The sequence below is a fragment of the Saimiri boliviensis genome, chromosome X (assembly GCF_048565385.1).
Source record: "Saimiri boliviensis isolate mSaiBol1 chromosome X, mSaiBol1.pri, whole genome shotgun sequence".
Lineage (NCBI taxonomy): Eukaryota > Metazoa > Chordata > Mammalia > Primates > Cebidae > Saimiri > Saimiri boliviensis.
Window position 1 is genome coordinate 60,487,134 of NC_133470.1, and position 15,186 is coordinate 60,502,319.

Sequence of the window (15,186 nt, forward strand, 5' to 3'; positions counted from 1 at the left end):
GGGTTTTAGGTGAGTTAAATTTTTCATTTCTCTGGGATAAATGCCCAAGAATAGAATGTAAATGTTTCGTTTTATAAGAACCTGCACTATAATCATTTTATTTTCCACGTCAGATGGGTAATGTACTGACATTGTAATAAGGTTTGAAGGAGGCACACATCTCTTTTTTTTCTTTCTTTTCTTTTTTTTTGAGACGGAGTTTCGCTCCTGTTACCCAGGCTGGAGTGCAATGGCGCGATCTCGGCTCACCGCAACTTCCACCTCGTGGGTTCAGGCAGTTCTCCCGCCTCAGCCTCCTGAGTAGCTGGGATTACAGGCATGTGCCACCATGCCCAGCTAATTTTTTGTATTTTTAGTAGAGACGTTTCACCTTGTTGACCAGGATGGTCTCGATCTCTTGACCTCGTGATCCACCTGCCTCGGCCTCACAAAGTGCTGGGATTACAGGCTTGAGCCACCGTGCCCGGCCTGAGGGAGGCACATCTCACACATGAGTGTGGAAACCCAGTGTCATCACACTTGGGTCATCATAAGCTTATGAACTACAAAAGGATTGTGCCACACTTTCAGAGTGTCTGTACCATTTTACATTCTCACCAGCAATGTATGTGATTCAGTTTCTCTGCAGCATTCATTATTATCACTTTTTAGATTTTTAGCTGTTCTTCTATTCCGTTGTGATTTTACTTGGCATTTTTTTTTTTTTTTAATTAAAAACATTTTCTTGCTCTCAGTCTTAAAACTATTTCCTCAAATACTTTGTACTTTTCTAATGGCTAATGATGTTGGGCATCTTTTCATGTGCCATCTGTGTATTTTCTTTCTTTTCTTTCAACAGAGTTTTGCTTGTTCCCCAGGCTGACGTGCAGTGGTGTAATCTTTGCTCATTCCAACCTTCGCTTCCTGGGTTCAAGCAGTTCTTGTGTCTCAGCCTCTTGAGTAGCAGGTATTACAGGCACACAACACCATGCCTGGCAAATTTTTGTATTTTTAGTAGAGACAGTGTTTCATTATGTTGGCCAGGTTGGTCTTGAACTCCTGGCCTCAAGTGATCCGCCCACCTCAGCCTCCCAAAGTGCTGGGATTATAGGTGTGAGCCACTGTGCTGAGCCCCATCTGTATGTTTTCTTTGGTGAAGTGACTGTTCATTTCTTTGACCCAGTGTTAGTTGTGTTGTTTTCTTCTTTCTTTCTTCCTTTTTTTTTGAGACAGTCTCACTCTCACCCAGGCTGGAGTGCAATGGCTCGGTCTCGGCGGCTCACTGTAATCTCTGCCTCCTAGGTTTAAGCGATTTTTCTGCCCCAGCCTCCTGAATATCAAGGATTACAGGCATCTGCCACCATGCCCAGCTAATTTTTTTGTACTTGTAGTAGAGACGAGTTTTCACCATGTTGGCCAGGCTGTTTTTTGAATGTCTGACTTCAAGTGATCTGCTCGCCTCAGCCTCCCAAAATGTTGATTACAGGCGTGAGCCACCACGCCCAGTCTGTAGAGTCATGCTCTGTCACCCAGGCTGGAGTGCAGTGGCGTAAGCTTGGCTTGCTGCAACCTTTACCTCTCAGGTTTGAGCAATTCTTCTGCCTCAGCCTCCTAAGTAGCTGGGATTACAGGTGCCTGCCACCATTCCTGGCTAATTTTTGTATTTTTAGTAGAGATAGGGTTTTGCCATGTTGGTCAGACTGGTCTTGAACTCCTGAACTCAAGTGATCTGCCCACCTTGGCCTCTCAAAGTGCTGGGATTATGGGCGTGAGCTGCCTCGCCCTGCCTGTTTTCTTAATAATAAGTTTTAAGGGTTCTTTATATATTCTAGGTACAAGACCTTTATTAGATATACGATTCTCCCAGTCTGTGTCTTACCTTTTCAGTCCCTTAATTGTGTCTTTCAGGCGAGGTACAGTGGCTCATACCTATAATCCTGATTCTTTGGGAGGCCAAGGTGGGAAGACTACTTGAACCCAGGAGTTCAAGACCAGCCTATGCGATATAGTGAGACCTCATCTCTACAAAAAATTTTTAAAAGTTTCTTTGTTTGGTGGTGCATGCCCATGGTCCCGCCTACTTGGGAGGCTGAGATGGGAGGATTGCTTGAGCCCATGAGGTAAGGCTGTGGTCAAGGCTGACCCAGGAGGTCAAGGTGAAGTGCTGGGATTATAGTGGTGAGTCCCCACACATGGCCAGTGTTTTTATCTCTTAAGAAGTTGTCCAGGTGTGGTGGCTCATGCCTGTAATCCCAGCACATTGAGAGGCAGAGGCAGGTGGCTTGCTTGAGGTCAGGAGTACGAGACCAGCCTGGTCAACATGGTGAAACATATATCTACTAAAAATACAAAAAAAATTTAGCTGGGTATGGTGGTACAAACCTGTAATCCTAGCTACTCGAGAGGCTGAGGCAGGAGAATTGGTTGAACCTGGGAGGTAGAGGTTACATTGAGTCAGGATCACACTACTGTACTTCATCCTGTGCAACAAAGTGAAACTCGTCTCAAGAAAAACAAATGTCTTTGCCCAGATCATAAAGGTTTTCTCTTATGTTTTTTCTTAAAAGTATTTAAAGTTGTAGCCTTTTACACTTAAATCCATGATCCATTTTTAATTATTTTTTGTGTATAGTATGAAGTTTAGGTTGAAGTACTTTTTTTTTTTTTTTTTGCCTATGGATGTCTAATGTTTCATCATAATTTATTGAAAAAACTGTCCTCTCTCCATTGGAATTGTCCTGTACGTACACCTTTATCCAAAATCAGTTGAGGGTGTTGATTTATTTCTAGAAGTCTTGTCAGAGTGATTTCTCTCACTCTTTCAAAACTATTTTATATTCTAGTTCTTTTGCCATTCCACTAAATTTAGAAGGGGCTTGTCTATATGTATAAAAAAGTCTTAGTGGGATTTGGGTAAGAATTGTGTTAAAACCCATGATCAATTTGGGGAGAATTTTTCATCTTTACTCTTTTCATGTTAGTACATACAGATTTATACATTCTTTTAAACATATTTCTTAACATGGATGTATGTATCATAATTTAACCATTCTATTGATAGGCATTTAAAGTATTTCCATAATGCTGGCGTACAGATAGTTGTTCACTATTTTTTCTGTTTGTTTTGGAACCAAGTCTCTGTGTCGGCCAGGCTGGAGTGCAGTGATGAGATCTTGGCTCACTGTAACCTCTGCCTCCCGGATTCACGCGATTCTTGTACCTCAGCCTCCTGTGTAACTGGGATTACAGGTGTGTACCACCATGCCTGGCTAATTTTTTTATTTTTACATAAGAGTAGAGATGGGGTTTCCCCGTGTTGCCCAGGCTGGTCCCAAAGTCCTGACCTCAGGTAATCCACCTCCCTCAGCCTCCCAGAGTGCTGGGATTACAGGTGTGAGCCACTATGCCTGGCCTAGTTGTTAACTATTTTTATATTTTATTGATGTGTGCTTGTGCAAAATTTCTGTAGGAAATCTTGATATTTTGAAATTTTGTTCCAAACGGCTATACCTGTTCATAGTCAAAATAACAGTGAAAGAAAATATGTGTTTCCCTATAACCTCTTTAACACTGGGAATAATTAACACTTTAAAAATTATTCCTGTGGCCGGGCGCAGTGGCTCAAGCCTGTAATCCCAGCACTTTGGGAGGCCGAGGCGGGTGGATCACGAGGTCAAGAGATCGAGACCATCCTGGTCAACATGGTGAAACACCGTCTCTACTAAAAAAATACAAAAAATTAGCTGGGCATGGTGGTGTGTGCCTGTAACCCCAGCTACTCAGGAGGCTGAGGCAGGAGAATTGCCTGAACCCGGGAGGCGGAGGTTGCGGTGAGCCGAGATGGCGCCATTGCACTCCAGCCTGGGTAACAAGAGCGAAACTCCATCTCAGAAAAAAAAAATAAAAAAATAAAAAAATTATTCCTGTAGGCCGGGCGCGGTGGCTCAAGCCTGTAATCCCAGCACTTTGGGAGGCCGAGGCGGGTGGATCATGAGGTTAAGAGATCGAGACCATCCAGGTCAACATGGGGAAACCCCGTCTCTACTGAAAAATACAAAAAATTAGCTGGGCATGGTGGTGTGTGCCTGTAATCCCAGCTACTCAGGAGGCTGAGGCAGGAGAATTGCCTGAACCCAGGAGGTGGAGGTTGTGGTGAGCCGAGATCGCGCCATTGCACTCCAGCCTGGGTAACAAGAGTGAAACTCCATCTCAAAAAAAAAAAATTATTCCTGTAAAAGTATGTAACTCAACATTTTATTATAAAAATTACATATTCATTGAAGAAATGAAAAAACAGAATTATATAAAGTGAAAAGGAAAATTCTTGTTCTTCCCTTCCTCCCATCCCCTTAGTAGCCAGTATTCTGGACCTTTTTTTATGTATAGTATATGGTTTTTCCTTTTTGACAAGTGAAAGAGTTAATTTCTTTTTTTTTTTTTTTTTTTGGTTAATAGGTGATTTGCCATGTTGGCCAGGCTGGTCTTGAGCCCCTGGCTTCAAGTTATCCACTTGCCTTACCTCCCAAAGTACTGGGATTACAGGCATGAGCCACCATGCCCAGCTCCATGTTCTGTCTTACAGTTTGGCAGTTTGATGCTTGACAATATGTTATGATGATTTTTATTCATAAAAGTATTTGATCTTGTTTAAGTAAAATTTGTGTAAGTTAGACAAATCGTATATGACTTTCTTTATAATATGGGACCCAAAAAAGGCAAAGGATGTCGTTATGAATGTTTCTGGAAAAAATACCTAAATTGGATTTCCATTTTGTTTTAAAAATACTGTGGTCGAAACAGATAGAGGGAAATTGCCCAGTGATAACTGTCATTTGGCATTTCGTTTCTATGACAATATTGTTTTGTTGTGAAGTGTTCTTTAACACTGCCTGATTCTCTGACACAGTTACTTCTTTATAGTTCCTTAGTATTGAAATTAAGTTTGTATGTATCTAACTTCCATGAACCCTTAAAAAGAGCATCAGGGACCTATCTCTTGGTTTTTGTTTTTTTATTTTTGTATCACCAGAGCCTGGTGCTGTACCTGGCTTATAGTAAATGCTTTACAGTGAAGAGTCAAGGCCTTTTACAAATTTTACTCTATAGGAAAAGGTGTTTTGAGGTGTTTATATTATTTTTCTAGTTGTAGAGATATGAGGATATGTTTTTAGCCAAAGCTATCTATTTATTTATATATTTTTAAGTTGCTAAATGGAATGGTGGTTCATTTGTGGGAAAAAAACATTTTCAGGGTCTTTGGGCTTTTTATCGAATAGACCCTTGGCCAGTGAGATTTATCACCCCAATTCCCTCTGGTTTTCTCCCTTCTTGAATTTCTAGTCTAGATTGTGACTGAGATTATGTTACGCAGGTTTGAGAGACTGTGAACCTCTTAATCTTGAAAACTAAACATCTTAATTTACATTTGATCCTCTTTCTACATAATGTAAGGAGCCTAGCTATATTGTGAAAGATTAGATTTACTTCTCTTTAAATTTCACTTGTTCTGGATCTAGTTTGAAGATAAATAAGAATTTCAAAGTCAGAGCTCACCTCTTTGGGATTCAGACTATGCATAGTTGTATTTAGTAATTGTAATTTCTTTAGGAATTTAATATGTGGATTTTTCTTTTTATATCTGGCACTGATACTCTTTTAAAAAGCTTTCTACTGCTACTGAGGTTTTATTTTTTATTAATGTCACATTGGAACAAATACATATCCCCACACCATCCACCGTCAAGATAGTTATGCTGTTTTGACAGAGTACTCATTTTCTTAGGGAGGGATTATTTTTATTATTTGTGGGAGAGTTCTCAAGGGAAGCGTGAGCCTAGGAGTGATCACAAATTCCCTCTTTTCCTTGGTGTCCAGGTGGTGCTTACCAACTTTACTGGTGTTTTTCTCTGAAACCTTTCAGAAAGTTAGCAGTAATAGGCCAGGTGCAGTGGCTCACGCCTGTAATCCCAGCACTTTGGGAGGCCGAGGCGGGTAGATCACCTGAGGTCAGGAGTTTGAGACCACTCTGGCCAACATGGTGAAATTCCATCTCTGCTAAAAAATTAGCCAGGGTGTGGTGGTGCACGCCTATAATCCCAGCTATTTGGGGAGGCTTAGGCAGGAGAATGCTTGAACCTGGGAGGTGGAGGTTGCAATGAGCAGAAATCGAGCCACTGTACTCCAGCCTGGTGAAAGAGTGAGACACTGTGTCAAAAAAAGAAAAAGAAAAGAAAAGAAAATTAGCAGCAATAATGCTTGCTTTCCCCCTCTAACTAGAACCATGAAGCTTGTGACTTGCATTTCTTCTCACATCACCATAAAGAAGGAAATTAACTTTGAAACCAGAAAAGAAATTTTCTTGGTGTAATATAAACTTCCCAAAGCTATCACTGGAATTATCTTTATTTAAGGACATTTGAATTTGAATTGTATGTGATTCTGTAGACTCTACGGTTCCTTATTTGGTATGAGGCAAAGTATAAATAAATACGTTTCTTTGAGACATGTAGAGTTGCTTTGGCCATGATTTAACAAGAAGAGAGAGAGAAAGCAAAATATACTCAGAAAAACATTCCTTTTTATGTGTGGGTAGCTTATTCTGTTGAGTACAGTGACAAATCACAGATTCATTTTGGTGTAATTCAAGAAATTTATAACTTCATTCTGATTTTCTGTATAATATAGCCCTTTAGGGACTGGGAATTGAGTTCAGTTTCTGTTTAATCTTCTTCCCAGCATCCCCTTGGTAGCTTCAGCACCTTTACTATTCCTATAGAGGCTCTATTGTCCTTGTCTCTTTACTTGGATTCCTCATTTCTTCCTAAGCTACAAAACCTATAGCTGATCATCCTACTTTTAGTAAGCTCCTGATTGCTCCAGAATGTAGAGCGGTATTTTTAGATTTATGGAGACAGTTATGGGATCCTGTGGAAATCCGATGAAAAACTATGGCTTTTCTACTCTCAAAAAAGTATATTGCATACAGAATTTTGTTTATAGTTTTAAGGGGTTTGTAGATCTCTCCCGCATTAACCACTCCAAGAACTCCTGGCATAGGCAGGGATAAGAAAACATCACAGCGGATATTTTTATCCATTATGTTAACAGTGGTTTGCCAGTTCTACCATCATGTTTCATTAGAAAGACTTAAATGCTCCTTTGCATATAATAGTGTAATAGAGTTTCATAGCTGAAGCCCTCATAACTTGAGAACATGGACTGTCTAAAACTGATAACAGACACAAACAGCTAATAATCAAACACATAAGTGTATCAGGTGTGTAAAGAGTGTGTGTGTGTGTGTGTGTGTGTGTGTGTGTGTGTGGTTTTTTAAAAAATATATTTTAGGCCCGGCACGGTGGCTCAAGCCTGTAATAGCACTTTGGGAGTCCGAGGCGAGTGGATCACGAGGTCAAGAGATCGAGACCATCCTGGTCAACATAGTGAAATCCCATCTCTACTTAAAAAAATACAAAAAATTAGCTGGGCATGGTGGCGCGTGCCCGTAATCCCAGCTACTCAGGAGGCTGAGGCAGGAGAATTGCCTGAACCCAGGAGGCGGAGGTTGTGGTGAGCCGAGATCGCGCCATTGCACTCCAGCCTGGGTAACGAGCATAGCTCCATCTCAAAAAAAAAAAAAAAAAAAAAAAAAAAAACATTTTAGAGTTATTAGTAGATGACTTTTTTGGAGACAGAGTTTCACTCTTGTTGCCTAGGCTTAAGTACAATGGCACAATCTCTGCTCGCCTCTACCTCCGCCTCCCAGGTTCCAGTGATTGTCCTGCCTCAGCCTCTTGAGTAGCAGGGATTACAGGCATGTACCACCACACCCAGCTAATTTTGCATTTTTAGTAGAGTCGGAGTTTCTCCATGTTGGTCAGGCTTGTCTTGAACTCCTGACCTCAGGTGGTCTGCCCACCTCGGCCTCCCAAAGTGCTGGGATTACAGGCGTGAGCCACTGCGTTTGGCCATTAGTGGATATTTCTTAGAGTGATGTGTTGCAAAGAAAATGGGTAGGGAAGAGGTCCCATTTTCAAAATGGATTAAAGTAAGAAAGAAACTTTACAAATGTATAAAACTAATTTTTCCTTGTATTATAAAGTGAAGGAATTGAGATATTGAGAGGTTGGTTCATGTTTAAGTTTTTTTTTTTTTTTTTTGAGACGGAGTTTCGCTCTTGTTACCCAGGCTGGAGCGCAATGGTGCGATCTTGGCTCACCGCAACCTCCGCCTCCTGGGTTCAGGCAATTCTCCTGCCTCAGCCTCCTGAGTAGCCGGGATTACAGGCACACGCCACCATGCCCAGCTAATTTTTTGTATTTTTGGTAGAGATGGGGTTTCACCATGTTGACCAGGATGGTCTCGATCTCTTGACCTCGTGATCCAGCTGCCTCGGCCTTCCAAAGTGCTGGGATTACAGGCTTGAGCCACCGCGCCCGTCCCCATGTTTAAGTTTTGAAACTAAAGTAGAATAAAGATTGAATTCCTAATTTACAGGCTGGAGTTTTAGCCATGAGGCAGGTCAGGTCCCTGTAGGTAGAAGAGCCTACACTACTGTAAGGAACTATTATTGTACAGGCTTGGTGAAGGAGGCCTGTAACCTGTATGCAGCCTTTCTATTTTCTCTAGGAACATTTCTGTTTTCTTTTTTTTTGAGACGGAGTTTCGCTCTTGTTACCCAGGCTGGAGTGCAATGGCACGATCTCGGCTCACTGCAACCTCCGCCTCCTGGGTTCAGGCAATTCTCCTGCCTCAGCCTCCTGAGTGCTGGGATTACAGGCATGCGTCACCATGCCCAGCTTATTTTTTGTGTTTTTTAGTAGAGACGGGGTTTCACCATGTTGACCAGGATGGTCTCGATCTCTTGACCTCGTGATCCACCCGCGTCGGCCTCCCAAAGTGCTGGGATTACAGGCGTGAGCCACCGCGCCCGGCCGTGTTTGTTTTTTTGAGATAGAGTCTCGCTCTGTCACCTAGGCTGCCCAGGCTGGAGTGCAGTGGCGTGATCATGGCTCACTGTAGCCTTGACCCCCTGGGCGCAACCGATTTTCCTGCCTCAGCTAGTTGGGACTACAGGTGTACGCCACAATGCCCAGCTAATTTTTGTATTTTTTGTATAGACAGGGTTTTGCCATATTGCCCAGGCTGGTCTTGAACTCCTGAGCTCAAGTGATGATCCTGCCCAGCCTCCCAAAGTGCTGGCATTACAGGCATGAGCCACCATGCCTGACAATCAAACTTTTCTTGATTGTGAGCCATCTCTGCTATCTTTATATATGTCTTAAATGTCTTTTTTTTTTTTGGAAGGAAGGTCTCTGTCACCCAGGCTGGAGTGCAGTTGTGTGAACACTGTAGTCTTGACTCTCCTGGGATCAAGCCATTTTCCTGCCTCAGCCTCCCAAATAGCTGGGACTACAGATATACGCCACCATGCCTGGCTAATTTTTTTATTTTTTGTAGAATTAAGGTCTCACTTTGTTACCCAGACTGGTCTCGAACTCCTGAGCTCAACTGTTCCTCCTGCCTCCGCCTCCCAAAGTGCTGGTATTACAGGCATGAGCCACCACGCCCAGCCCCAAATATCTTGGTAATTGGCTTTTCTTAGTTTCTGTTAGGACACAACTTTATTTTACATGTTTTATTTTTTATTTATTTATTTTTTTAGACGGAGTTTCGCTCTTGTTACCCAGGCTGGAGTGCAATGGCGCCATCTCGGCTCACTGCAACCTCCGCCTCCTGGGTTCAAGCAATTCTCCTGCCTCAGCCTCCTGAGTAGCTGGGATTACAGGCACGTGCCACCATGCCCAGCTAATTTTTTTTTGTATCTTTAGTAGAGAAGGGGTTTCACCATGTTGACCAGGATGGTCTCGATCTCTTGACCTCGTGGTCCACCCGCCTCAGCCTCCCAAAGTGCTGGTATTACAGGCTTGAGCCACTGTGCCCGGCTTACATGTTTTAAAGAATAAACGACCTATACTTGTGAGAGGACTTACTTTTTTTTCTCTTTGAGGCAGAGTCTTGCTCTGTCCCCAGGCTGGAGTGCAGTGGTGCAATCTCGGCTCACTGTAGCCTCCACTTCCTGGGTTGAAGCTGTTCTCATGCCTCAGCCTCTCGATTACCTGGGACTACAGATGTGTGCCACCATGCTCAGCTAAGTTTTGTATTTTTAGTAGAGGCAGGGTTTTACCATGTTGCCCAGGCTGGTCTCGAACTCCTGACGTCAAGCGATATTCCTGCCTCAGCCTCCCAGAGTGTTGAGATTACAAGTGTGAGCCACCGCACCTGGTTGAGACTTTTTAAATTTAGGTAATAGCTTGTAATAGTCATAGTAGATATGACCTGAAAGCTTCACATATACATATGGTATGTATTTTTTGTTGTTGTTTTTTATTTTTTTTTATTTTTTTATTTTTTAGACGGAGTTTCGCTCTTGTTACCCAGGCTGGAGTGCAATGGCGCCATCTCGGCTCACCGCAACCTCCGCCTCCTGGGTTCAAGCAATTCTCCTGCCTCAGCCTCCTGAGTAGCTGGGATTACAGGCACGTGCCACCATGCCCAGCTAATTTTTTTTTGTATCTTTAGTAGAGACGTGGTTTCCCCATGTTGACCAGGATGGTCTCGATCTCTTGACCTCGTGATCCACCCGCCTCAGCCTCCCAAAGTGCTGGGATTACAGGCTTGAGCCACCGTGCCCGGCCTGTTGTTTTTTATTGATAGATCATAGTTGTACATAGTTGTGATACTTTGATACATGTATATGATGTGTAGCGATCAAATCAGGGTAATCGGGATATCCATCACCTCAACCATTTATCTCTTTTTTGTATTGGAAGCATTACAGTTCTTCTAGCTATTTTGAAATATGTAATAAGTTATTGTTAACTAATTTCTTTACTATACTATCAAATACTAGAATTTATTTCTCCTATCTCACCCCTCATATCTCTTCACTTCCCAACTTCTGCTAACCACCATTCTACTCTCTACCTTCATGGCATCTACGTTTTTAGCTCCCACATGAGTGAGAACGTGTAATATTTGTTTTACTGTGCATGGCTTATTTTGCGTAACATAATAATCTCTGTTTCCAACCATACTGGTTTGATTTCACTTTTATATTCCATCGCATATATATAACAGTTTTTTTAAAATTTGAGATTGGATGCAATGGCATGATCTCAGCTCACTGCAGCCTGCACCTCCTGGTTTCAAGTTATTTTCTGCCTCAGCCTCCCGGGTAGCTAGGATTATAGGTGCCTGCCTCCATGCCCTGCTAATTGTTTTTGTATTTTTAGTAGAGATGGGGTTTCACCATGTTAGCCAGTCTGGAATGGAACTCCTGACCTCAGGTGATCCACCCGCCTCGGCCTCCCAAAGTGTTGGGTTTAAAAGCATGAGCCACCATTCCCGACCAGCACATGTTCTTTATCCATGTATCTATTGATGGACACTTAAATTGATTCTACATTTGGCTATTGTGAATAGTGCTGCAGTAAACATGGGAGTGCAGATATTTTTTCAATGTACTGATTTCCCTTCTTTTGGATTTATGCCCAGCAGTGGTATTGTTGGTTCATCCTATGAAAATCCTGTTTTTAGTTTTTCGAGGAACCTCTATACTGTTTTCCATAATGGCTGTGTACTACTATATATCCCCACCAACAGTGTGCAAGGGTTCCCCTTTCTCCACATTTTCATCAGCATCTGTTATTTGCTGTCTTTTTGATTAAAGCCATTCTATCCAGGTGTGGTGGCTCACGCCTGTAATTCCAGCACTTTGTGGGGCCGAGTCAGGCAGATTGCTTGAGCCAAGGAATTCAAGACCTGCCTGGGCAACAGGGCAAAACCCCATCTCCACAAAAAATGCAAAAATTAGCCAGGTGTGGTGGCACCTGCCTGTAGTCCCAGCTAGGCTGCAGTGAGCCATGACTGCGCCATTGCGCTCTAGCCTGGGTGACAGAGTGAGACCCTGTCTCAAAAAGAAAAAAAAAAGCAATCGCATGGTGGTTTTGATTTGCATTTCCCCAATGATTATTAATGTTGAGCACCTTTTCATATACCTGTTTACCATTTGGATGTCTTTGGACAAATATCTCTTCAGGTCTTTTGCCCATTTCTTAATCAGATTTTTTTTTTTTTTTGCTACTGTGTTGTTTGAGTGCCTTTGTCTGTTTGCCTTTTGTTGTTGTCTGTGCTTTTGATGTCTTACCCAAAAAGACTTTGCCCAGATTAGCATCCTATAGCATTTCTCCAATGTTTCTTCTAGTAATTTTATAGTTCAGGTCTTATATTTGTCTTTAATCCATTTTGAGTTGATTTCTGTATATGGTGAAAGATGGGGATATCCAGTTTTCTCAGCACCATTTAATTTTTTATTTTTATTTTTATTTTTTTTTTGAGGCAGAGTTTCACTCTTGTTATCCAGGCTGGAGTGCAATGGCACGATCTCGGCTCACCGCAACCTCCGCCTCCTGGGTTCAGGCAATTCTCCTGCCTCAGCCTCCTGAGTAGCTGGGATTACAGGCACGTGCCACCATGCCCAGCTAATTTTTTGTATTTTTAGTAGAGACGGGGTTTCACCATGTTGACCAGGATGGTCTCGATCTCTTGACCTCGTGATCCACCCGCCTCGGCCTCCCAAAGTGCTGGGATTACAGGCTTGAGCCACCGCTCCCGGCTACACCATTTATTAAAGAGACTATCCTTTCCCCCAGTGTGTGGTCTTGTTGCCTTTGTTGAAAATGAGTTGGCTGTATATGGTTTAATATCTGTCTGTGTATTCTATTCTGTGCATTGGTCTGTGTGTCTGTTTTTATGTCAGTACCATGCCAGTTTGGTTACTATAGCTTTGTGGTATAATTTGAAATTCGTGTGTGTGTGTGTGTGTGTGTGTGTGTGTGTGTGTGTGTGTGCGCATTTAAGGCAGAGTTTCGCTTTGTCGCCCAGGCTGGAGTGCGATCTTGCCTCACTGCGACCTCTGCCTCCCGGGTTTAAGTGATTCTTGTGCCTCAGCCACCCAAGTAGCTGGGATTACAGACACGCAGCACCATGCCCAGCTAATTTTTGTATTATTAGTAGAGAAAGGATGTTGCCATGCTGGCCAGCCAGGCTGGTCTCAAACTCCTGGCCTCAAGTGATCTGTCCACCTTGGCCTCCCAAAGTGCTGGGATTACAGGCTTGAGCCACCGTGCCTGGCTGTGGTATATTTTATCCTTTATATCCTGATAAAACACTACGTTTAATTTAGGGATCACCTTTTGTGAAGGCTTTCTCAATTCCTCTTCCCCTTTTACCGCCCAGAATCAACCACTTCTTTTATGCCACTGTTTTTTTCTATTGCATTGTATTGCCCTATATTTGTTTACAGTCAATTTCACTGTTCTAGGCTATAAACTTCTTGAGGATATGACCTATATCTCACTCATTTCTATCATCTCCAGTGCCTGGCACACAAAAGGTATTGAGAAAATGTCTTATGAATAAATAGGTGAATGATCAGTATATTAAAGAACATTTTCAGTATTTAAGGTAGGGATTGAAAACTCAAATGCCTTCGGGGTCTAGGCGTAAGATAAGCAGACCTGGGAAGGGACTATGATAACCTGGAGAACACAGGCTTTATCTAAAAGGAGCAGCTGCTACTCAGCCCCAGCCCATTGGTGCCTTGTGGGAATGCTGACCCTGTCTTGGCCACATTTTAAAATTTTCTAAAAAAGAAGCCAGACAATTTAGGTTTTTATGTGAAATCTTGCAACTGTTAAATGTTAGTTGAAAACATTTAACTTAGTTGATAAATTTTTTTTTCAAAAACTCTTTTATTGAAATATAGCTTAGATACAGAAAAGTGTTTTATGTATTACAAGTGTATAGCTGAATCCATTTTTAAAAACTGAACTAATTTTTTATGTGAGCCGAGCAAAACTACAAGCCACCAGTTTGCAACTTGTAACTAAGGCCATTTGGGGAACTGTATAGTTAAGAATCATCTTTATAGGTAAAATTGTCTTAAGGAGACACATCAGCCAAATGCGATGTATGGACCTTTTTTGGGTTATGATTCAAAGAAATCAAATGCAAAAGAATGTTTATGAGGTAATTTGGGAAATACGAATCTTGGCAGGCTATTTGATAGTATTAAAGAATTACTGTTAATTATTTTAGGTGTGATATAGTTGGTTTGTTTTTAGAGCACCTTTAATTAATGGCAAAATTGAGCAGAAGTTACAGAGTTCTCATATACTTCCTTCCCTTACATACATATAGCCTCCCCAGTTATCAACATCTTGTACCAGGCTGGGCATGGTGGCGCATGCCTATAATCCCAGTACTTTGGGGAGGCCGAGATTAGAGAGGTAAGTGAATTATTTAGGCCAGGAGTTCAAGACCAGCCTGTGCAACATAGTGAGACCCCCATCCCTACAAACAAAGAAAAATGGGCATGGTGGTGCATACCTACACCAGAAGTTCAAGGCTGCAGTGAGCCATGATTGTATCACTGCATTCCAGCCTCGGTGATGGAGTGAAACCCTGTCAAAAAACAAAAATAGCATCCTGCACCAAAGTGCTATATTAATTGTGTTAGCTGATGAACCTACATTGACATATCATTATCACCCCAAGTCCATGGTTCATTCTTGGTGGTGTATACATTGTATGGGTTTTGGAAAATGTATAATGGCATGTATTCACCTTACATTATCATACATAATTGTTTATTAAAAGCCTCCTTAGGCTGAGTGCAGTGGCTCATGCCTGTAATCCCAGCACTTCGCAGGCTGAGGTGGGTGGACCACTTATTAAGAGGCCAGGAGTTGGAGACCAGCCTGTCCAACGTGGCAACCTTGTCTCTACTAAAAATGTAAAAATTAGCTGAGCGTGGTGGCACATGCCTGTAATCCCAGCTACTCAGGAGATTGAGGCACAAGAATTGCTTGAGCCTGGAAGGTGGAGTTTGCAGTGAGCCAAAATTGCACCACTGCACTCCAGCCTGGGCAACAGAGATTCTATTTGTTTTTTTTTTTTAAAAAAAACATCCTTAGCAACACATACTGAACAATTAAAGGAAAATTGTTATGATTCCGGAATTTGCTACACAAAAATTTGAGAAGAGTCTGAAAATTGAAGTAAATGAAACAAGATTGGCCATGTGTTAATAATCATTGAAGCTAGCTAGTGAGTACATGGGAGTTTATTATGTTAGTGTACTTT

At 42.1% G+C, this 15,186-nt stretch overlaps 1 protein-coding gene and 1 pseudogene across 18 annotated transcripts in view; one reads left to right on the top strand and one right to left on the bottom strand.

The window, feature by feature from the left end:
• TAF1 (TATA-box binding protein associated factor 1) overlaps positions 1 to 15,186 on the top strand; it is a 100,923-nt gene that overhangs the window by 66,148 nt on the left and 19,589 nt on the right. For 12 of the 18 annotated variants that reach the window (XR_012515620.1, XM_074391613.1, XM_074391618.1 and 9 more), the window contains one exon: positions 3,115 to 3,228. The exons of the other annotated variants lie outside the window; for them this stretch is intronic. Coding sequence is in view for 11 of the 12 variants with exons in the window: in XM_074391613.1 (XP_074247714.1) it covers positions 3,115 to 3,228 (114 nt within the window). In the remaining variant the exon portion in view is untranslated. The remainder of the gene's footprint in view (positions 1 to 3,114; positions 3,229 to 15,186) is intronic. 18 annotated transcript variants of the gene reach the window in all.
• Positions 440 to 554, bottom strand: LOC120366713 (small nucleolar RNA U13; annotated as a pseudogene).